At 45.9% G+C, this 23523-nt stretch overlaps 5 protein-coding genes across 7 annotated transcripts; 1 reads left to right on the top strand and 4 right to left on the bottom strand.

The window, feature by feature from the left end:
• Positions 1–329: 329 nt before the first annotated feature.
• LOC311023873 (gamma-aminobutyric acid type B receptor subunit 2-like) lies at positions 330–7343 on the bottom strand. Of its 3 annotated transcripts, none has more exons than XM_084025979.1 (19): positions 6752–7343; positions 6265–6402; positions 6026–6196; positions 5840–5941; positions 5684–5749; positions 5192–5380; positions 4754–4996; positions 4517–4577; positions 4351–4431; positions 4118–4268; positions 3611–3743; positions 2819–2917; positions 2640–2747; positions 2053–2163; positions 1762–1971; positions 1568–1678; positions 1401–1488; positions 649–757; positions 330–532 (listed from the first exon to the last, which is right to left on the bottom strand). In XM_084025979.1, exons 1-19 carry the CDS (start codon positions 6968–6970, stop codon positions 388–390), a joined length of 2535 nt encoding a protein of 844 aa, XP_083882105.1. In that variant the 5' UTR covers positions 6971–7343; the 3' UTR covers positions 330–387. The 3 variants fall into 3 exon arrangements, with proteins under 3 accessions (XP_083882105.1, XP_083882106.1, XP_083882107.1); XM_084025980.1 differs by having other exon boundaries at positions 649–754; XM_084025981.1 differs by lacking the exon at positions 6265–6402.
• Positions 7344–7472: 129 nt separating this feature from the next.
• rpp25l (ribonuclease P/MRP 25 subunit-like) lies at positions 7473–9543 on the bottom strand. Its single transcript, XM_084025997.1, has 2 exons — positions 9451–9543; positions 7473–8515 (listed from the first exon to the last, which is right to left on the bottom strand). The coding sequence occupies exons 1-2, from the start codon at positions 9451–9453 to the stop codon at positions 7859–7861; spliced, it is 660 nt and encodes a 219-aa protein (XP_083882123.1). The 5' UTR covers positions 9454–9543; the 3' UTR covers positions 7473–7858.
• Positions 9544–10396: 853 nt separating this feature from the next.
• On the bottom strand, positions 10397–16457 carry LOC311023874 (uncharacterized protein). The gene is made up of 9 exons (XM_084025982.1): positions 16442–16457; positions 14522–14611; positions 13737–14380; positions 13329–13457; positions 13186–13255; positions 12805–13106; positions 12417–12482; positions 12154–12331; positions 10397–11417 (listed from the first exon to the last, which is right to left on the bottom strand). Exons 2-9 carry the CDS (start codon positions 14580–14582, stop codon positions 10819–10821), a joined length of 2049 nt encoding a protein of 682 aa, XP_083882108.1. The 5' UTR covers positions 14583–14611; positions 16442–16457; the 3' UTR covers positions 10397–10818.
• Positions 16458–16851: 394 nt separating this feature from the next.
• Positions 16852–18454, bottom strand: mrps12 (mitochondrial ribosomal protein S12). The gene is made up of 3 exons (XM_084025999.1): positions 18296–18454; positions 17756–17806; positions 16852–17531 (listed from the first exon to the last, which is right to left on the bottom strand). The coding sequence occupies exons 2-3, from the start codon at positions 17802–17804 to the stop codon at positions 17149–17151; spliced, it is 432 nt and encodes a 143-aa protein (XP_083882125.1). The 5' UTR covers positions 17805–17806; positions 18296–18454; the 3' UTR covers positions 16852–17148.
• On the top strand, positions 17912–23430 carry LOC311024864 (ectonucleotide pyrophosphatase/phosphodiesterase family member 7; the record flags this gene model as incomplete). Its single annotated transcript, XM_084027439.1, has 7 exons — positions 17912–17960; positions 18674–18754; positions 20392–20601; positions 20793–20938; positions 21422–22045; positions 22449–22671; positions 23357–23430. The coding sequence occupies 7 exons, from the start codon at positions 17912–17914 to the stop codon at positions 23428–23430; spliced, it is 1407 nt and encodes a 468-aa protein (XP_083883565.1).
• Positions 23431–23523: the final 93 nt, after the last annotated feature.

Raw genomic sequence — 23523 nt, 5'->3', positions numbered from 1 at the left:
TTAATATGTGGAATAGGATTCAAACCATCTGCCTTCAGCTGCCTGTTTGCGCAATATTCTTCTCTTTTATTTGCAGCTGAAGTTTTGGAACTGAAAATTCAGACCACATAGAGCTTTTCTAGTCTTTTGGACCACTCCATTCACCCATTCACTCACTAATGGCACATGAGCCGCCTGCACATCAGGAGCTGATCTGACTCATTCACATGTGAGGCAGCTTCTCTCTAAATATTCCCCAACTGTCTGATCTCTGATCACATGATTAAACAGAAAACACATTCGGACATTTAGTAGTTTATAAAACACTTTAATAGAAAAAAAATGTGTATGTCATGTTTTGTTTGCGTTTGATTCTGATCTCAAAGATTCAAACGGAGTCACGTGGCATCAGGTGAACAGGAAGTAGTTGTCGGGGTGAAGGAAGGCGTCATGGCTGGCGAACAGACTGGAGCTACTGGCACTGACACCGCCAACGGCGGGCAGGTAGGAATGATGGAGGATGGGTAGCTGCATGGACAGACGGCGCTGCAGGCTGACAGGAAGGAAGGTCAAAGTACAGTAAGTACATGATATGAAACAGTGGAACAGAGTACTTTTACTGCAGTCAATACTCCGTCTGCCAGAGACTCAATGAAAGACGTTTCTCACTGTTCAGGAGAGTTGATGGCGTCTGGACTCAAACTTTTCCTCTCTGGGCTTCTTTGCTCAGAACAGACCTGAGCCTCATGAGACCACGTCACAGATTTGAGTCCTCCTGCTGGGAAAACATGGATTGGTTAGTGAGGACATCATGGAGGGAGACTAGAGGACATCGACTGACCTGTAAACATCTAGTTACCTCCACCAACGATGCTACATTTTCAGCAAAGGCCCAATTGAAACTGTAGTGTTTATTAACTATTTATTAACTAAATTGCCATTTTGGGGGCCTTAAAATGAAGAGCATGGAGGCTAGTGAAAATGTTGATATTTTAGGGGTCTCCTATTAGGGTGACAAAATGGCTCGCTAGCACCCCCTAGAGGAATTTATTTTCAAATGGCCGTGCCCGTCACACCATAACTGTTTGACATGCAATCTGGCACATACAGTACATTATATGCAGGTATATATTGGAGCACTTAAGTCCACCTGCCAAAATATTCACTGCCATCTTGAATCTTCATCTTGAAAATCTTGAAAATGTAAAGTTATCTAGGATCTAGGCTTGGACTGTTAATGCGATGACGGAATGGACAACAACAATTCTTTTACAACTCAATACAGACAAGAAGGAGGTTCTGGTTATTGCTCAAGAAAAGGTTGCACGACTTATGGCGAACATTTGTTCCACAGCTGACTTCACTGTTGAGAACCGCAGGTCGCTGCTTGAGCTAAACTCCCCGTATGACTTCCTGTTTACCTTGGTCTCGTCCTCTCGTCATGTGTTGAAGCTTCAGCTCAGGCGTTTCACACAGTTTCTCGGCGATGGTCTCTATTTCTGCATCGAGCTGCAGCAAACACAGCAAACATGAATTCACTCAACAGGACCGACTGGACTGAAGACAGGCAATGCTTCTGTGTCCTCACCTCTGCAGCTTGCCTCCTCAGCTGCTGGTTTAACCTGCTCACTTTCTTCTTCTCTTCTTCCTCTGCCTGCAGCTCCGACGGCTGCGGCTCACTGACATTCAAACACAACAACTGAAAGGAAGTAAACAACATGTCAGAACGACGTCTGTCAACGCGTGTCTCTAGCTGTAGCGTCCAGATGGAGACACGCTGACCTTTGGTCCAAACAGCCAGCTGAGGGTGAAGACGTTACAGCAGAGGATGAAGAAGCTGGTCACACACAGCTGGACAGGAGGGTTGTGGGACGTCAGCAGGGACCCCGACAGTCCCGACACGCTGAACGCCGTCACAGCAAACATGCACAGAGTCAGGTGATGATCCACCTGCAGCGCCCTGACGCTCCAGGCCACGAAGCAGCCGAGACCCTGAGAACAGACGTCACGTGTGGTCTAATGCTTGTAAAGTAGGTTTGTATCAATATGTGATAATCAATAAGTGGATCTGACCAGTAGAGGAGCTTTGTATCCACAGGCGGCAGTGATCCACAGCTCCATGTTGGTGCTGCTGCAGCGTTCAGAGTAGAGACGGACGACGACGTCCTCACCGGCAGAGTCACTCTGAGACACACAACATTCATTCCGTAAACGAAGGCAATCACACTGAACGCTGGTTGGCCTCCACGGGGGGTCAAAGGTCAGAGGTGGTGGGTCAGAGGTGGTGGATCCAAGATGGCATGGCTGCCTTGTGTGCTGTGTTTCTGCTGTGACACCAGAGTCCTGGACTAGGAAGCAGGGTTTGAGGTTGGCGTGGTAATAACTTGTGTTATTACCAGGTAGATCACCATGGTAACCGATGCTGCTGTACTCTTCACATATAGGCCTACTCGTCTCGCCACAGAAATAAGACGTTGGTTTTATAAGCACAATATGTAGAAATCAAACACATAAATGTCCAGATTTGGACTTTGGACTACTAACTCCATACATAGATACATTGGTTGAAGCTGATAAAAGGGGGTTCAGTTACTCTTTGACTAAAGGATATGCAGACGTCCCACTACCAATCACACCAGAGAGGATCCTATGGTTGTAACCTGAGGTCGATGCTGCAGCACCACCCATCTCAGAGGGTCCAGGACTTGCCAGGGGATTAAAAGGAACATGTCCATGAGGACCATGAGGAGCAGCACACATCCTGCGGGCTGCAGACACAGAGTTGCCATCAGTCACGTGTCACTGTTAAGTCAGTCGGACCTCGCTGCTGCTCATTTACCTTCTGTGTGACGCTGCGCAGGGAAGAGAGCCTCCATGTTTTAGTGAAGAGCACGGCCACGGTCACAGTGTGTCCCACAGAGAGAGTCCACAGACGAACCTGTCCAATCCAACATGTGAGACACATTCCTCCAGACAGACAGGATGCAGGAGTTTAATGGTGCAACGGATCTGATCCCAGGACTGTGTTGCTGACTAATAAGGTTTTTGAGCAACAAAACAAAGGCAGACAGCCTTGAATGTTCTCCATACAGATGACAGATTACTGTAAAGCTGCACAAAGGCAGAATACCTCATCTCTGACACATTTCTGTAGCTCCATGTACATAAAAAAACTCCATCTAGTGGACTGAAGAAGTAACTGTTACCAAAAGTTCCATTCGTATTTTCAAAATAAATAGTTGATATAATAAAAGATCAATACCTTGTGTCTATGATCGATACAATAATGCAAAAGCAAAATATCAAAATACTATTATATTTCACTACCCGGAATATTTTATAGCAAGTGTTCATCACTTTACTGTTACAGATGATGAAGGTGGACCTGCTGGATGTCTTAATCCAAAACAATACATCAGAACATTCTGGATTAATAATTCATCTGTAAAGTAAGCAGTGATTACAGTTGAAAAAGAAACTAGTGTAGTAAAAAGTACAATATACACTCTGAGATGTAGTGGAGTAGGAAAGTAGAAAGTATAGAAAACTGTAGTACAGTTCATATAGTGGTTGAGTAAATGAACTGTGTTTATGTAGCTTGTTTATTTAAAACGCAGCCGTCTGAACTCACAGAGCAGAGCAGCTCAGACGTCCAGTGGGACAGCGAGGCTCCATCCAGACCGGAGACCAGGACCGAGGACGAGGACAGCAGGATGCCCAGTAGCAGCAGCTCATCCTGGGGTCCAGGCCTCCACAGCGGCAGCCTGCAGACACCCGGAGACAAGGTAAGGATAGATAGGATGACATCACATTTGATGCATCATGTTTATAATCAACTTTTAAATCAATTTTTTCATGCACAAATGGAAATGTTATTGTGAGTATCTATGTCTTACATGTTGCCTATGGGAACTGTGAATTAAGCATATTTCCATAAAAAAAAATCCTTACAACAACAAAAAGGGAATTTGTCTTTTTATTTTGACACATAGCAAACATGGACGTAAAGAGAAAAAAAAACAAGATTCATAAATCTACAATAAACACGATGAACTATATAAGTTGTTGCATAAATAGAGTGAGTGTTAAAAACAAAGTGTTGGCAGTATAACTGCTGTAAATGAAGGAGAAGTTGTACCAGTGTGTACGGCTGATGACAGTGAGGAAGAGGAGCGTCACAGTGATGAAGATGGTCACGGCTGCAGCTGATAACACAACGCTGGACAGAAGCTGGCTGAGCTGCTGCTGCTGCACGAGGACCAGAGTCTGGTCTCTGGCTGGAGCTGGACCTGCAGCAGCAGACATTACCATCCATCCGGATCAATGATTATCGGGTCTCTGATCATCTTTTAGGGTCATTCAGACTCTCACCTTTGAACTTCACCAGCTGGTTCATCAACCGGAGCTGTTGGCTGGAGGTACTGAAGTCTCCCACCAACACGCCGCTGCTGCCTGAGGGCACACTGCTGATCAATAATCCATATTCAATAGCAATCATCCTTCACTTGACTTCACAGCAGAGCCTCGAGAGTTTCACCTTGAAACTGGATCAGATCGATCGACGTCATCCTCTCACCGTTACGAAAGGAAACTGGACCCTGGAATAAAATCAAATACATATATATCTCACATATATACAAAGATATATCAACACACACACACACACTAATATCTTACAAATGTGTGTGTGTGTGTGTGTGTTTGTGTGTGTGTGTGTGTGTGTGTGTGTGTGTGTGTTTGTGTGTGAGGGAGTTTCAGGTGTCAACATGCTGACCGTGACTCCTTCAAAGTGCGTCTGCTTCACGGCCTCCAGCAGCGTCCTCCGAACTTCCTCCTCACTGATGCTCACGTTTCTCTGGCTGCTGTACTTCTCTCTGTGTTTCACGGCCTCCATCACCTGACTCAGAGCTCTGGCAACGACCCAGACGGCGTCGTAGGCGAAGGAATGAAGGGGGCTGACCTTTGACCTGTCCTGGATCACCTGTCTCAGGTAGGAGTCCTGGTAGTCCTGAGGGGTCTGCAGAGACACAAACGCCGTCTGTATTGAACTGAAGCTTTTGTTGCAATTTTTTCACACAAAACCAATATGTTTTGTTATGAATTAGACTTCGGTAGCAACAAAATGATTAGAAATAATCAACCAATTAGTGGATTGACAGAAACTTAATGTGAAACCAGTCATGTGACGGTGGCTGGTGTGGTGGTTTCTGACCCGTCCCGAGACTCCCGGTGAGTTCCTGTTGCTGAGCGCTCTCGTCTGCAGCCTGATGGATCCGTCTGCAGCCGTCAGCAGACTGTCGGCCGTGCAGCCGGACAGCTGACCCCCCAACCTCCATCCAGCTGTTCCTCCATCAACAACCAGCCACTGGTAGCGAGCTCCAAACATGTTCAGCCTGTAGGCCTGAAACCGCAGGACATCATGGCTGAAAACCATCGTATCTGTGTATCTATTAGTGTTGCTGATGATTCAGGTTCAACTCTCAACTAAAGCTGCCTCCGTATTCAGCACGTCACCTGACTCCAGATCAGCTTCAACAACAATGACTGGGTTTCAACCAGTGAAACGGTGACCATGATGTGTATTTATAACTCAACATGTAGAATTCTTAGAGCTAAAGGTCCCTTCATTAGATCCAAGTGATCCAAAGGACAGAAAGGCAAACACAGTGGTGTCCACATACGTTTATCCTCGTTCTTTACTCACACAGCAGAACACCTCAGAAGCAGAATCCTCTTCAAACTGTCCGACGATGATGCGAACGTCACTCTCCTGCGGAACAAAGAAGCAGCAGTGAGGATAAAAGATGTCTCCTCCTGGAGGGGGGCCGTGTCAGGGTCCTGGACTGGACCTGCTCCGCACCTTCAGTCTCCTCACGCTGCTGCAGACGTCTTCCGAGAGACTCTCTGAGGACACAACCCGAATGTCAGCCTTCAGCAGCTGTCTGCTCAGATCCTTCTTCATCTGGACCAACACACAACAACACAAAATGAAGACATGAATCTAGTGCTGAGGGAGAAGACAATGTCCTCCACGCCTCAGCGTCACCTCTGAGAGACGGGGTCCTTCCTGTGTGAGGACACCGACTCTGGTCCACTTGTACCGCTGCAGCAGCTTCACCGTGGCCTGGTTCAGAGCCCGGTCTGACGGCACCGTGCTGAACAGGTTCCCGTACCACTTCCTGTTGGACAGGCTGGGGGCCGAGGCTGCGAAAGACACCTGGGACACCAGAGGACTAGAGTTAGAATAGTCCTATTTGAAAGGAGACGCAAACAGCTGATGAGTACCTGCAGCAGGTTGAGAGCCGGCAGAGAGCGAGCAATGAGCGCCGTCACCGACGGACACACCCCTCCAAACAGCAGCAGGTAGTTAGGGCCCGCCCACATGGCGTCAAAGAGAGTTTTGAGGGATTCAGCAGGGTAACACTGTGAGACCAATGGACACAGATCTTATTAGACACCTGGTTCCAAATGGACAGACGGGGGTTCAGTCTACATTCAACAGTCAATCTGTGAGCTCTAAGTCTTCTGGTCAGACCTTTAATTAGTGACCTTTAACAGGTCCTACCCTTTTGGCTTGTGACCCTTGAACTGCAGCAATGTTAGACAACTTATAGCATATATTTTTTAGCATGTACTTTTGTACAGTAAATAATTGAATGCAGGAAACTGTGGTGACCAACAGGACGGGGACACGTCCATCTGACAGTCACATGTGACTACTGAGAGGATATCTGTAACAACAAAGAGGGACCAGCAGGAGCCCCAGACCCACCTGTGACTCCAGCAACTGGAGCTGGATCTCATAGTTCCCTAGCGGTGGTGGTTTTCTCTTCAGGTCCTGCAGAGCCAGTTGGACAGCCGGGGCCACGGCGGCGGTCAGGTTGTCCCCGACTGGCATCATCCACAGCACAGGGAGAGGGTGACGGACCTGAGCCGGTACCGGCCAGAGCAGCATACAGCCGACGAGCAGCAGCCCGAAGACCTCCACCATTTTCTGGATCGGCCGCTGATACTGGTCTCTGTCCTGCTCCTTCAGGGACGCTGGTCTCTGTTGATCCTGCAGGGACGCTGTAATCCTCTATAAGCAGCTGAGAGATAACAGGATCAACATGGACACCAGATGTCAGATCTGGACCGCCTCTACAATCACAATAATACTACCACGTCTCCTCACCGATGTCCTGCAGCTTCTTTAAACCATCTGCATGTTTTACTCAGCATGAATCAACAGGAAAGAGATGGTAAAAAAAGACACACTCTAAGGAGGACACAATCTAAACTGGCCACAGAGACCTGCTACATCCTGGTCCTTTACTTGACTCGTCCTGCTTGTTCAACATTCACTATAGATACATTTAAAACAAGCGTTTAAATGGACAGTAGACGTCAAGGACACTGAATGTCTCCGTCACATTTGACCTGTAGAGACGCCTCTCTCTGAGACTGATGAGCAGCTGATGTCTTTGTTGAATGAAGACGAGGACACTGGACGCTTCAGGGTGGAACAAATAAAACATCTTTTACTCAAGTCAAATTTAAGGTCAAACAAAAAAACAGCAATAAACACATGAAATGCCTGTGGAGGCATTTTGAGGACACTGATCACTGTTAGAGAAATTAACCACAAATCAAACTTTTCTTTGTTGTTAAGAATTTACAGATCACACCATCAGTTTTGTCAGATCACTAATCGAGTTCATAGTTTGCTGATTAAACGCTGACTAAACAATGGGCAGCTAAACAAACGACTGAAACTGAATAAACACTGATGGAAGAATTTACATCTGTAGTTAATATGTAGAAAAGTGTCCACTAAGTGTCCTCAGAGTGTCCTCTTTATGCTCCTTCACAGCGTCTTCTTTATGTCCATGCAGTTAAATCAACTCTGTCCTTTAGCGGCCTCTCTGGACCGTCCAGTCTGACGTCCAGGTTCGAATCCCCGTCCTCTGCCTCCTCCTTTCTTCCTCTTGTGTCCTGCTTTCGGTCCGGCAAGCCCTCCACTGTCCCCCTTGTTGGACTGAGCCCACAGGGCATCATAGCGTCCCGGTGCCTGGTATCCACTCTGGCTGGAGTCCAGCGGCTCTCTGGACAGGAGGATCCAGATGGTGGGCTGGTTCCTGCTGACCGTCAGGCTGTCGAGGCCGACAGGCTCCAGGGGCTCCCAGACCTCGTCCACGGTGCTGAACAGCAGCCTGGTGAGCTGGTGGAGCCCTTTGACTCGCCGCTTCACGATCTCAACACACGTGATGGCTTTGGAGACGCCCTTACCGCTCGCCGTGAACACAATCTGTTTGCAGAGCGGCCGGGCCGCCGCTTCCTGTTGTCCCTCCGCGGCCACGCCGCCGTCCTCCGACGCCGGTCGTCCCTCATCTTCAGCAGCTCGTTGTTTGACCTCCATGCGGCTCAGGGCGTAACGCAGCAGGTTGCGGATCTTGCTGCCATCTTTGACACGGACCTCCGGCGTGTCTGAGGGGATTCCGGAAAATGGACAAACGGACAGCTGCTCCACCGTCCTAGCCTTAGCGTAGTTCTCCATCTGCAGACAGACAGAGGACAGTAAGAGTACAATCAGTGGAGGGACAGAGGAGAGTGGACAGACAGAGAATAATCAATGGACAGAAGAAAGAGTGTGGACAAACTGTTGACAGTCGGACTGCAGACAGATTGTGGTCAGTCAGAGGACAGACAGGATGGAAAGAAGACAGACAGTGGACAGACGGAGGACAGATAGTGGAGAGTAAGAGGACGGACAGAGAACAATTAGTGGACAGACTGATGACAGTCAGAGGACAAACTGTCAGTGGACAGACAGAGTGGTTCCATCCACTGTGAAACGCTTGGTGATGACTTCCGGTTTGTCACCGGGCTGGTAAATTGGAAAATTAAGCCAAATCCGACAGCGTTTTGTATTCTGGGTGTATGCCAAAGTAATAAAGAACACCGTAAGGATTTAAAAACGTGATTATAAATATTTTTGCAACGAGAGCAGATTCCCCGGCGACAGAGAAAACTCTAATTCGGAGTATTTTTAACGGAGATCGGCGCGGTGACTTGTATGTCGACATAACAGGCGTTTCGAGGCTCGACAAACGAAGGTTTGACTAAACGTTCGTTTATGCTACAAATTCTTCACGTAACTTTAGTCCAGCTAATATGGAATGAACTGGCAGAAAACTAAGCAGATATTGTTGTTAGCTAACGTTATGTTAGCAAGTTCGGCTAAGTTACAGGCTAACAGAATTAGTTTATGTTCACAAGAATGTGCTCAATGTAAAAAACCGACGGGATAAAGTTGAATTCTGGGCTTTCCCCCAACCAACCAGTACGTTTGTTGTCTAAACCTGGGGTTGTTTCTGTCAGAAAGCCCTGAAAGCTAACTTCTCGTGTGCAGCCAAAGACACCACAGCCCTGAAACAAGTGCGACATGTCACAATATCGACTCAAGTATATCAATTAAGTATATAATCTTACCATCTGGGTGTTTCGTCCGGCTACTAAACTCTCCGCATGTTTACCTCGTCTGCAAGACTTTACGTTACCGTATAACGATAGAAACTGTCGCAAACGGCCGGGGCTTTACCAAAGCCTTGTACCGCACAGAAAAAAATGAAAGAAAATATACTATTTTTACAGTGTAATATTGGTAACAGTAAAAGTACTCACAGTCACTGTAAAAATACAATTACAGTAAAAAGTACTAATACCACTGTGAAAATACTTGTTGTTGTTGTTAGCACCAGTAAGTGCCAGCTCAGCCATCGCCAGTATTTCAAAGTAGAACGGTGGAGAAAACATACCTTACACATCAGGTGCAGCTCCTCTGCTGAGTCGGGACCAGAGGCAGATTCACGCAGTTGTAGGACTGAAAAATACTACTACTACTAGAAAAATGTGTGCAACTCTCATTGTACACAGTCACACGCTGATTTGCACATTTTGTCCATGACGTCAAATTATTTCATACCGGTGTGTCAATGTGTTTTGCACCATATTCACTGCAAAATATTGTAGCAAAAATGTCAGCGTATGTTCATAGAATAGGATTTGTGCAGCTGTGATTAAGTATTTGAGAAGGTGTAGTTGTAGTTTTGCGTTTGAGGGAGAGAAGAAAACAACTACAAATAAGTTATGCTCCAAATGTACCTCCATATCTAACCAACATGCATTGTCTAGCCATTGATTCTGTGCAGGTCTGGCTCATCTCCAACAAACCTAATCCCTCAATCACAAATCTGCCCTGAATTTGGAACTCAGTATTTAAAATAAAACAGCATTTTCTAACTACAATCACATGATGAACCTTAAAAAAATTTTAAAGACTGAATTCAGTTAATTTTTCAAGACACAGTTTAGTGTCTCTGTCACTTTATTGAATCATTCGAAAGAAAGATAAACACAGCAGTGGTTTCTACTATAAATTAATCCATCCATCCATCTTCTACCGCTTATCCTGTATTTAGGGTCACGGGGGGTCTGGAGCCGATCCCAGCTGTCATTGGGCGAAGGCAGGGTACATCCTGAACAGGTCACTATAAATTAATGATAAAGTTAATATCCGTTCACTCCCTTTGGATACACCTGCAGAGACTGACATGATACACTGACACTCGTCTTTGAGTTAAACTGAGCAACCCTTGAAAGTGTCCTCAAGTAAGGCATAGCAGGCTGAACTTTGACCTTCATATGCAAAGGCAGTGCTGTCAATCCTCAAATCATTTTACAATAAATTTGAGTTGCTCCTCAGTGTGTCTACATGCCTTTGGAGTTGCACCATCACACCCCACCACTACACAGGATCATCAGCTATTTCACCGACACACAGGTGGTCTTTCTCCACCATCAGAACTCTGAGACTTCTGTGTCAGATGATCCAGCTTGCAGTGAGTTTGGCATCTCGTGTTTCAGCATGTGCTTGCGAAAGATCCTGGCTCCACTCAGGTTCTTCTTGCAGATGTTGCAGAAGTACGGCTGGGTGTCGGAGTGCATGTCCACGTGGTAGGTGAGCTCCAGGGCACGGCTGAAGCTCTTGCTGCAGAGTGGACACTGGTAGCGGACCCCCGAGTGTGTCAGCTGGTGGCTCTTGAGCGCGCTCTGCTGCTTGAAGGTCTTCTGGCAGACGGGGCACTGGTAGGGCCGGGCATCTGTGTGCAGCCGCTGGTGTCGGCGCAGCGCGCTGGAGAAGGTGAAGCTCTTGTTGCAGTCGGTGCAGGTGTAGGGTTTCTCCCCCGTGTGGATCCTCTGGTGCTCAGTCATGTGGACCTGCTGGGTGAAGCTCTTCCTGCAGGTGGGGCACTGAAACGGACGCTCGCCTGAGTGGATCCTCAGGTGTTTCTGCAGCGCCGACGCCTTGAAACAGTCTCGACCACAAACGGGACAACAGTGCTTCCTCTTCCCATCGCCGCCAATGTCTGCCTCCATCTCGGAACCGCCATCTTGTCCTGTCAGAGACACATCATCAGTAACATTGTGTATCAGTATTTGAAACCACACAAATAAACCTTCACCCTTGAAATGAACACAGCATTTAGCTGACAGTGAGTTGTCCACATAGACTGTACATAAGAAGAGGACATAGTCACTGTAACACCATCAGTTTTTTTTGGGGCATGGACAACGCTGCAGTGGAAACCTGTCAATCACCAGATAGCCCCGCCCTAAAGCATCTCCTCCTTTATGGTCTATTTGACTCTAAATGAACCATCATTGACTAAATGAACATCATGCTGTATTAAAGAAGACTTGGAATTAGAGATTGAGACCATAAACTCATGTTTACAATGTTTACTGAGATAATAAATCAAGAGAAAAGTCGGGTCATTTTCTCATAGACTTCTATACAATCAGAGAGGAGTGATGGCCAACAGAGAGAAAGTAGGTTTCAGCCATGGCTTCACATTTCAGACCTAGATGTCGTTTCCTGGTTGTCCACTTTGCTCCGAGTTATGCATACATTGTCTCCTTGTTATGGACAGACAGAGAAGGACAGACCTGTTGACCTGAACTGTACAAGGAAACATTCTCTGAACGGCTGTCCTCTATAAATACATTTTATTATCATCATCATTAAATGAAGAACGTATTAGTGTGGATGTGGTTTGTTGTCCAGTAAACCTGCATTCTTCAGACTTAACACAACATGATCAATAACATCCGACCCCTACTCTGATGACATACCGATCAGCGTCGTCCTCCAGTCCTCTTCCTCTCCGTCAGAGTTGATCAAACCGCTCACGTCTCCATCCTTGTTCTCTTCTCTATCCCCTTTCAAGGGCAAGATGTCCTGGTCACCATGGTTACCAGGTAGAGGTCTGGACTGTGTGGTGAGGGAGTGGGCTGTGATGTCCTCCGAGTCCTGGAGACACAATTGGACAGATGACCAAACAATCGCAACTCAGTATTCAGTAGCTCCGACGATGATTCAAATCTGAAGGTCTTACCTGCTCGTCCAGACCTTCCTCGTCGTCCTCCTCCTCCTCCTCGTTCTTTATGTTGAGCCAGAACTCCTGAAACAGACCACATCACCTTCACATTTAACTTTATTTGTATTACTTTATATACTTTTACTTTTAGTTCACATCTGGTGAGTTAGTCATTTTCATCACATGGCATTATTATTGTGGAACAAGCAAATGATAAATAAATGATACACGTAGTCTGGTTTTAAATTATTAAACATAATCATTTGTGAATACAGTAAATAATGTTAATACGTTAAAAAAAACTTGTTATAAACTAGTTGACTGCCTTTTTGCCTGTGCTGACGTGAGGTCACATCACCTCCTCAATGACAAATGTACAACAGGTACAACAGGTCCCTGGTCTCACCTCGTCAGCGGGGTCCGCTATGACTCCGTCCCTGATGTGGATAGTCATGTGTTTGCGGAGCCGGCAGGGCCTCAGGAAGCTCTTGGAGCAGATGTTGCAGGAATGAGGCCTGCTGCTCATGTGGGTCTTCTCGTGAGCCTTCAGGTTGGTGGTGTTGCTGAAGGACTTGGTGCACAGCGAGCAGCCGTACAGGTTCTCCGTGGCGTGGACCTTGAAGTGCGCTCTGAGTGTGGACGGCCTAAGGTAGCTCTTCCCACAGACGGAGCAGCTGTGGAGCTTCTTCGGGCTGCCGGGCCCTCCGTCTGAGAATCCAATACCAATATTAGTTTGTTTTACATGTATTTCATGTAAAAATGTAATAATCTGTGTAGTTGTTCTCACCGGTCAGTGAATGCACCACTGTTTCCTCATCCTGGTTCAGACTGGCATCCGTTAGCTGGTCATCTGGTTTCTGGAACAAACAGTAGCTCAGTTAGACTGTCTGATTACAGACGGACTAAGTCAGTAGTGAGCGTCACCCTCACCTCGTCGTCTGCGTCCAACAGCGTGGAGCTGTGGTCAGGTGTGTGGTGGTCCTCCCTGCTGGGGAAGTCCAGCATGGAGCCGTCACACTGGGACGGTCTGTCTCCGTCATGAGACCAGACGTTGTCCTCCTTCAGAGAAAACAACAGTGCAAATAACATTCATTCTATCAACTGTCTCCGGGGAGTTGGCTGAAGGTGAAATGGTTGCTCACAGAATCGGACGGGTCACAGAATACTGTGCAACACCAGGAGCCCTCGACCCTCTCAAGTTATCTGAAGTTGACATGATGGACGTAGATTTTGTAAGTCCCGCCTAAACGTACCGCCTTGTTTTCTCCACCAGACATCTGAGCTAAAACTGTGACACTGAGTGACTGGTGGACCGTGGATTAAAGGTGATTTTCTCACCTTCCCAGCAGCACCTTCAGCTTTGCCATCTGCGTGTCTCTGCAGGTGTTTCCTCAGCAGCCCCGGCCGGTTGAAGCTCTTGCAGCACAGCGAGCAGGGATGAGGCTTCTGGCCGGTGTGGAGCCTCACGTGGTCCCTGAAGGAGGACGCTGTGGAGAAGCCCTTGTGGCAGAAGGAGCAGGAGTGAACGTTACCCTCGGCGTGGGTCTTCTGGTGACCGCTGAGGCCCGTCCTGGAGGCGAAGCGTTTGGGGCACAGCGGGCAGCAGAACGGCCTCTCTCCAGTGTGCGTCCGTTCGTGTTGTACGAGATGGCGACGCTGAAAGAAGCCACGGTCGCACACCGAGCAGACGTAAGGCCTCTTGGCAGCGTGCCGGAGCCGGTGCCTCCGCAGGCAGCCTGGCTGGGCGTAGCTGACGCCACAGTCTGGGCAGGAGTAAGGCTTCTCTCCGGTGTGAACGCGCTGGTGCGACGTCACGTTGATCTTCTTGGTGAAACGCTTGCCACACACGGAGCAGCTGTACGGTTTATCACCAGAGTGCGTGTTCATGTGGTCCGCCAGCCGAGACGGACGAGAGAACTCCCGGCTGCATACTGGACAGCTGTGGCGGCATTTAGACCGGCGGCTGCGTCGTTGTGTTTCCCCTGTTGACAATATGATTATTAATAATCATCATCATAAACATGTCAGTGCGAACCCTTAAAGTGACTGTTCAACACTAGTAGGAGGAGGTAACAACGTCAATTTAACAATGTCACTTGTAAACACAAGACATGACCTCCGACCTTCAGCAGCACACTGACTGTCCTCTCCTCTGTCTTCTGCTTCCACCGTCACTCCATTCATCTCCTGAAGAGGACACGTCTCCTCAGGACCTGCGAGACAAGACACAGGGACAAAGCTAGAGCCTCTTTTACAGTACAAGTCCTAAACCCAGGCAGTAAAAATACTCCGTCGCAGTACAAGTCCTAAAACCAAGCAGTAAAAATACTCCACCACAGTACAAGTCCTAAACCCAAGCAGTAAAAATACTCCGTCACAGTACAAGTCCTAAACCCAGGCAGTAAAAATACTCCATCACAGTACAAGTCCTAAACCCAGGCAGTGAAAATACTTTGTCACAGTACAAGTCCTAAACCCAGGCAGTAAAAATACTCCGTCACAGTACAAGTCCTAAACCCAGGCAGTAAAAATACTCCGTCACAGTACAAGTCCTAAACCCAAGCAGTAAAAATACTCCATCACAGTACAAGTCCTAAACCCAGGCAGTAAACATACTCCATCACAGTACAAGTCCTAAACCCAGGCAGTAAACATACTCCATCACAGTACAAGTCCTAAACCCAGGCAGTAAAAATACTCCATCACAGTACAAGTCCTAAACCCAGGCAGTGAAAATACTTCATCACAGTACAAGTCCTAAACCCAAGCAGTAAAAATACTCCATCACAGTACAAGTCCTAAACCCAAGCAGTAAAAATACTCCATCACAGTACAAGTCCTAAACCCAGGCAGTAAACATACTCCATCACAGTACAAGTCCTAAACCCAGGCAGTAAACATACTCCATCACAGTACAAGTCCTAAACCCAGGCAGTAAACATACTCCATCACAGTACAAGTCCTAAACCCAGGCAGTAAAAATACTCCATCACAGTACAAGTCCTAAACCCAGGCAGTGAAAATACTTCATCACAGTACAAGTCCTAAACCCAGGCAGTAAAAATACTCCACCACAGTACAAGTCCTAAACCCAAGCAGTAAAAATACTCCGTCACAGTACAAGTCCTAAAACCAAGCAGTAAAAATACTCTATCACAGTACAAAAATACTCAGTTACAGTAAAAAAAAAAAAAATAACAACAACAAAAAACTCAGTTACAGTAAAAGTACTAATTACACACAGTAAAAATACTTGATTGATTGAATTTATTAACTGATGAATGGTCTCAGTTGTCAGCTACTTGACTGTTGGGGAGCTTCATTGATTAATAATATGTTTATAAACTCTTTTTCGTGTAAACATTTAGTTTCAGTAACTAAAGCGGTCAGGTAAATACAGTGTGTTTAAAGAAAATAAGTGACACACCTTTGTATTTGCTGCTTTAGTAAATGTGCTTTGTTTCGTTCCACCACAGTGAGTAACGTTAGGCAGGATGGACGACTGTCACAGTTTTGATTAAACCTGTCACAAACCATTCATATCAGGACTCAAGCGGGGCTTTAATTAACGTGTCAATTCATTGACACTAAACTCGCGTATCGAATCACCCGTTTTTCGTAATAAAATGTTATATTTATTCGTAGGGCGTTGCACCTGCGCGATGTGTTTTAATCGACGGGGTTTTACAGGTATTCAGCCAATCAGAGACCAGAAGAGCAGTGACATTCATAAACACCAAGCCGATATTTTCACCAAAAAACCAACAGTTAGCAAGCTAGCGAATCGTAACACGTACCGTTAGCGTGGTTTCCAGTGGAGCGACGGGACGGTGAACTGAACCGTTAAAAAGGGTCCAACGATATCTAAGTAGGATGTTCCTCCAGTAACAGGATACTGCTCTGACTTTGGCTCATGTTAGCTTTGTTAGCTAGCTCCGGTGCAGGCGTCATACAACGTAACACCCTGGACGGCTGCCTCAACGAACCGTTAACTTCCGTCTTTTAATGCTAATTAAAGATCTGCATTGGAATTACCGACCCACCGGAAGAAAAGACAAACTTTTAAGCAGCTTGTCAGGAGAGTTCAGGTCGATCTCAGGTGGAGGTAAAAAGACCAAAAACACAACTTATCCAATATAGCACAAGTTCATTTTTCGGCTAAAATCAAACATGGCGCACACGTCTTCTTCATCGCTCAGCCATGTAGGTAGCAGCTGCTCAGTTTAACAGTCAGCGCTGCCGCTGCTAGCCGGAAGATGAACTGCAACAACACTGAACGAACCGCCGCCTTATCATGGGTGAAAAAATACAGTTTGAATGTTTTGTTATGATGATATATATCACTGGTTCTTTTTCATCGCTAACCAGTAAATATTTACAACACTTGTCATTCATTCATACATGCAATATATGGACCCTCAAATAGAAACAGAGTCAATAATTATTACAGCAATTAATGAATTGATTTTAATGAGATTTCTAAAGGAGTCATCTTGATACACTATCTGTGTCCAAAAACACGACAACCTCCTCAAGCAGCTCCATAAAGAACTGAGGCCCAGTAGAGGGGTTGGGTACTTGAACTGGACCCCATCCAAGATGAGATAGACCTGATCCCCAACATCGGCAGATTCAACATGTGCTGGTCAGACTGGGACCAGAAGAGGCTGTTTGATGCGTCTAAATGCAGTTATGTGACACACCAAGAGAACTTGAGGGAACACGTATTTAATAAACAACATCACCACGTCTACTGTTTCTTCTTCACCACATGAGCACAGTCATATTTGCCTCGGACCACTTTGAGTTTGACTCCAGGCAGATCCTGCGTCCTCCCCCCCTCCACCAGTACTACATTGTGTTCCTGCAGGTTGTGTCCCTCCCCGGGGATGAACACCACCGCCTCCTTCCCGTTAGACAGCCGCACTCGAGCGCACTTCCTATTGGCAGAGTTGGGCTTCTTGGGCTTTCGGATCATGGTCTTCAGGACCACCGCCTTCAACTGGGGGCAGCCGAATGTGGCGCTGACAGATTTGGGAGGTGGTTTGGGTTTCCCCTGGCGGTGCATCTGGTTGAGCGTGGCCATGGTCCTGGAGAGGGTGGGACCCGTCCAAACAGAGGCATGCTGGGATGCTGCATAGAGGGATGAGTTATAGAAAGACACATGTAAACATCTTATATTCATGTTCTGACCACCATCTTCAATTATTTCATTTATTATTACAAGTCTGACTTTGTTCTGAGAAAGAGTTTGGGGGATGGCTCTAAATACTACAATACCCATGAGCCTCAGCAGTTGTTGGAGGTGAATCGGGTGTGTGGAGGTGACTATGACATGAGGGGGTGACAAGACTCACCTTGAATCAGTGATGTCAGCAGCGGTCTCAGACTCCACAATGAAGACATCCCTGAGAGAAACCAGAGCAGACAATGAAGCTACAATAAGGGTTAACAATATGTGTAATTAAAGCTCGTCTATTACTTATTTCACTTTGTGTCTCTCCAAATGATCAATGACTACAAACTGCAAACCCATCACCATCATTGTGTCTTGCATCAATAGTGAGTGGGTTTATTTTCCAGTTTAAGTTGTTACTTAAATGACTGATCTTTCTGATGAACAGAATCAGAACTAACATCATCAAAATCAAACATAGCATAGAGCAATAATAATAATAATAATAATAATAATAATAATAATAGGCGATTATAATATGTCTAAATAACTCTAGAAATGACAGATTTTGTAAATGTAAATGAGAACAAAACCAAAAAAATGACGGTTCTCTCCAATGCTAACTCCTACTGTCATACAACATGGCTAACAGCATCGCTAACGTTAGCCAGCTAACAGACGTTAACACAGAGGTTATTGGCACGTTTATGGCTCCACATACCGGCTCAGAGAATCCGGATCAACGGCCGCCACCGGCAGATAACCGGAGAACGAAACGCAGGTTATAATGTGTGAATCTGAAGCTTTTTTATCGCATTTTGAGTGAAAAAAAACTCAATCAAGGACAGCACAACATGTGAAACAGGAACCGCTGTGCACCGGAAGTAATTCCGTCAATATAAATTACTTCCGTTCTCTCCGCTACCAAAATAAGAGACATGTATTTGAATCCATATATTAGATAATTGAAGGTATTTTTATGGTTTTATTTGAAAACATTCAAACCACGTTTAAACAAACACACAACTACATACTCTGATGGCCGTGATAAAAATGATTCCGGAGCTGCAGACTGAGACAGTTAACTTCCTCACCTAAGTTTTTAAGATAGTTCAGGCCTACATTGAGCTGAGGGCTGGTGATGGGTTTCCTGTTAAGGATGAACATGGAAATCTTGAAGGTAAGAAAAAAGACCTGAGAGACTGCAGCTCAGTCCTTCTCACTCACTAATGAGTTGAGTCATTGGGGCGTTATTACCATCATTATATGATAAACAGATAAGCCAGGCAATAAAACAGTACAGGGACACAAACAAGTTGATTTTTCATTTAAAAAAATAAAGAGTGAACAGAGAGACTGTATAAATGTTTGCTGAACATAATAAAAGAATATACTAAAATCATTCAAAAACTGGATGAGCCTTTGAAAGAGAAGGTTAACACATAATAAATAAATAAGAACACAGTTTTATCAGAGCTTTATTTTTACTTTGCGTGATGACATCTAGCATGCTGATGATAACCTTGAGATGCGGTAGAAAGTCCTTCAAACAGTCAGTGAGACAACCTTGAATTCAGAGTTTCTTTTAAATGAGTCTGGCCTATTCATTTATGACCATTTAATTATTTTATAATGCTGATCGGCTATGTTATCCTGTAGAATGACGTACTGTATGTGGAACAGGACGTTCCCCCTGGTTCTGTCCACAAACAGCCAATGGGATTCTTCCATTGAATTTTGGATTATTGCATAAATGTCTGTCTGTCTCTACATGGCAGCCCTGTGATAGACTGGTTACCTGTCTGTCTCTACATGTCGGCCCTGTGATAGACTGGTTACCTGTCTGTCTCTACATGTCAGCCCTGTGATGGACTGGTTACCTGTCTGTCTCTACATGTCAGCCCTGTGATAGACTGGTTACCTGTCTGTCTCTACATGTCGGCCCTGCGATAGACTGGTTACCTGTCTGTCTCTACATGTCGGCCCTGTGATAGACTGGTTACCTGTCTGTCTCTACATGTCGGTCTTGTGATAGACTGGTTACCTGTCTGTCTCTACATGTCAGCCCTGTGATAGACTGGTTACCTGTCTGTCTCTACATGTCAGCCCTGTGATAGACTGGTTACCTGTCTGTCTCTACATGTCGGTCTTGTGATAGACTGGTTACCTGTCTGTCTCTACATGTCGGCCCTGTTTTAGACTGGTTACCTGTCTGTCTCTACATGTCAGCCCTGTGATAGACTGGTTACCTGTCTGTCTCTACATGTCAGCCCTGTGATAGACTGGTTACCTGTCTGTCTCTACATGTCGGCCCTGTGATGGACTGGTTACCTGTCTGTCTCTACATGTCTGCCCTGTGATAGACTGGTTACCTGTCTGTCTCTACATGTCTGCCCTGTGATAGACTGGTTACCTGTTCAGGGTGTACCCTTCGCCCAATGACAGCTGGGAGCAGGTCCACCCCCCCTGCCCCGGCCCTGAGTACAGGATAAGCGGTTGATAATGGCGGGCTGGATGGATCATTAACACTGTGTACTGTAATATGTAGAAACCCTTCTGAAACGTGTCAGTCACATATTGAGATATAATCATAAACAGACTTTGATCTTAACTTGATCAGCTATCAGTGGGTCCACAATTTACTGATGCTGGTTGATATGAAGGCTTCCAGCCGAAGGTCCATCCCAGCAGATCTCCGATCAGTTACATATTAAACCGGGACTCACCTGTCTGCAGGTTAGCACACAGACGGGTGAGTCCTCCGTCAGTTGTCTGTGGAGACCAACATGAGGATGGTACTCTTCTTGCTTTTCACAGCGCTGGTCTGCGTTGCCGGGAAGCCAATGAGCAAGGAAGCTGAGAGGAACAAGCTGCTGCTCATCTCCTTCGACGGTTTCAGGTGGGACTACGACCAGGATGTGGACACACCGAACCTGGACCAGCTGGTGCAGGAAGGGGTCAAAGCCAAATACGTGACCCCACCGATGCTGACCATGACGTCGCCATCCCACTTTACCACCATTACCGGTAACACTCTGGTAACGTCATAGAATCTGCAGCCCATAGACTTACTCTGGGAAAAAAGAGGGTTTCAGCTAAATCAACTTCCCAGCTCCAACACTTTAACAGCCCTTATCTAAATATTGAGGTCCTAAAAGCTGTAAAATGCAATAATAGACCAAATACTATCTACGTTTCTGTGTTGAAATGTTTATTAGGCAGATATGTGGAGGATCACGAAGTCGTCCACAACATGATGTTTAACACCAAGACGAACCAGAAAGTTCCTCACAAGCAGACTCTGACCAGATCAGAATGGTGGGACAACGGAGTTCTGCCATTATGGATCACAGCTCAGAACCAGGTGGGTCATCAATCAGCATGATCGAGAACAAAAGAAGCGTATTAATAACAATTCATTAATGATACCATCAACAATGTATTTGTGACTCAATCACACATGCAAATACTCACTAGAGCAACAAATGTGCATAATCCATGGCCAACAATGTCACTATTTCCTCCGTCTTTATTGATGTCGCATTAAACTCAGTATTAGTACATCAGTTGTGTTGCACAGAGACAGCTCAGTTAAAGGTTTAGAGATGTCTGCTACCATGTAGATCTGCAGACTGGCAGTGCTGTTATTGTGGTCTACACCCTCCTACTACTCTGTGGAGCATTTAGCAGCTAAAAAGCCATACTAATGATTTCGGTGGTGGAGACCAAAAACAGAGCTAAAAGAGAGAGAATATTGGAGATGAATGATTGTGTTGCTTTTTTTAATTTAAGTGGTAGTACGCCAGTGTTTCTAGACCTCATTTCTCTTTGTTTCTTGTCGCTTCAGGGTCTAAAAACGGCTTCCTTCTTCTACCCGGGAGGCGGGGCTAACTACAGCGGCCAGGCAGTCAACCGGGTGCTTGTGGAGGAGTCTGGTCGCCCTGACGACAACGAGACTGAGTGGCAACAGAACATCAACCAGGTGATGAGCTGGTTCTCAGATGAAGACTTCCACCTGGTGACACTGTACTATGGCGAGCCGGACAATGTGGGCCACGCCAAGGGGCCGGACCACCCGGACAGGAAGAAGATAATCCAACAGATTGACCGCACCATTGGCTACCTGAGGGAGGCAATCAGTCGGCATAATCTTAGGGACAGCCTGAACGTCATCATCACCTCCGACCACGGCATGACCACTGTCAAGAAGCGGCCGCAGGTGGACGAGATCATCCTCAACAAGTACCTGAATTTACTCAAGCTCGCCAGCTTCGAGATCCTCGACTATGGTGGCTTCGGCATCCTGACGCCGAGGCCAGGAAAGGAGCAGGAAGTGTTTGAAGCTCTGTCCAAAGCACCCAATCTGACGGTCTACAGGAAAAACGAGATGCCTGAGAGCTTCCATCTTGCTAAAAGTGAGCGTCTGCCTCCCATCGTGGTCATTGCTGATCTGGGATTCAACCTGAACTCTGTGAGTATCAGATTTTACCGTCACAGTTGCAGTCTCATGTTTCATGGTGGGTTTTCTTCAGTCTCTCAGTTTGATCCTCTTGAAAATTATGTTTCTGGGCATTTTATGTCTTTGTAATCAAGTCAACATGAGAGAAGACAGGAAGCAAAAGGAAGAGAGAGAGACGTGGAACGAAGGTCCCAGCAGACGTTGGAGGCGTTGTGGTACGATTGCCACCAACGTGCCCCATTTATACAATATTAGTGGTCTCACAACTTAAAACCACTTGAGCACCAAGTATAATACTGACAGCTCTATCTGAAGATGGTATAAGTCGTCGAGCAGCAACTCGAAAAAACGCTGTCAGAGGTCAAAGGTCACAACAAATTAGACACTACAGTTTATCCTTTTTGTTTCCCACCAGAGATTCATCGTCTACGTCAACAAAGGCGACCACGGCTTCCATAATGGAGAGATGGACATGAAGACCATCTTCAGGGCCTTCGGACCAGACTTCAAAAAGAACTTCCTGTCCGAGCCCTTCGACAGCGTCCACGTCTACCCTCTGATGTGTGAACTACTGCAAATTAAGCCGGCACCACACAACGGATCTCTGAGTGTCACTGAGAAGATGCTGCTGAACAAAGGTGAGTCTGACCCGAGTAAACAATCAGCCGACAACATGATCTTAAAAACAGAATGTTAACTGGTTAAAGTAAACAAAAACAAGGTCATATTTTTATTATTCTTAGTGGCCTTAAATGTGTTACCTGGTCAAACAATCTGATCTTTAGAGGCGTTTCTGACACTGACTGAGCTACATATCATAATATTACCTATAAACCGTATTAGCAATGAGCAACCCTCAAACCCAGATTAACCAATGACCACCCATGTATTGTACTACGGGTGGGGGGAAAAGTATACATTGTAGTATCTCGATATTGTGCGTGTCAATATTGTATCAAAACACTGCTGCCAAGTATCAATCTTTTATTATATTTAGTATTAAAAACCTTTTAGTAACAATTGATTCTTCCACTTGGTGGTGTTTGATTCTTTCCCAGTAAAGTCTGTGTGACCAGATAATGTGAGATAATAAACAGCAGGGACTTTTCAATGGAGTGAAACGTACAACCTGAGGTGTTTAAGGGTTAAAGGTCATGTGACAGGAAGCTTTTAGACAGCAGGGATTACAGCTGAAAAGACGACATTAGCAGAGAATGTTGGTGGGTTTAAAGTATTATATGGCTTTGCTGTTCAGTCCAGCACCACGTCTCACTTTGTACCAACAGTAGTACTCACTGTAGTACTTCGTGTCATTGTTTTCAGGTGGATCACAGAGAGTTCAACTGTCCGTTGCTCTGTTGCCGTTGATGCTGCTCCTCATGTCCACTGTGCTCTAACGAATCTAGGACCAGCTCTACAGATCCAGGATCATCTGAAACATCTGGGTTTACACTCCTAACATATATTTTTAAGTAATTTTGGTAGTATTT

The sequence above is a fragment of the Eutrigla gurnardus genome, assembly GCF_963514095.1.
Source record: "Eutrigla gurnardus genome assembly, chromosome: 14".
Taxonomy (NCBI): Eukaryota; Metazoa; Chordata; class Actinopteri; order Perciformes; family Triglidae; genus Eutrigla; species Eutrigla gurnardus.
The sequence above is the reverse complement of the archived record's forward strand: the minus strand, read 5'-3'. Positions and strand labels throughout refer to the sequence as shown.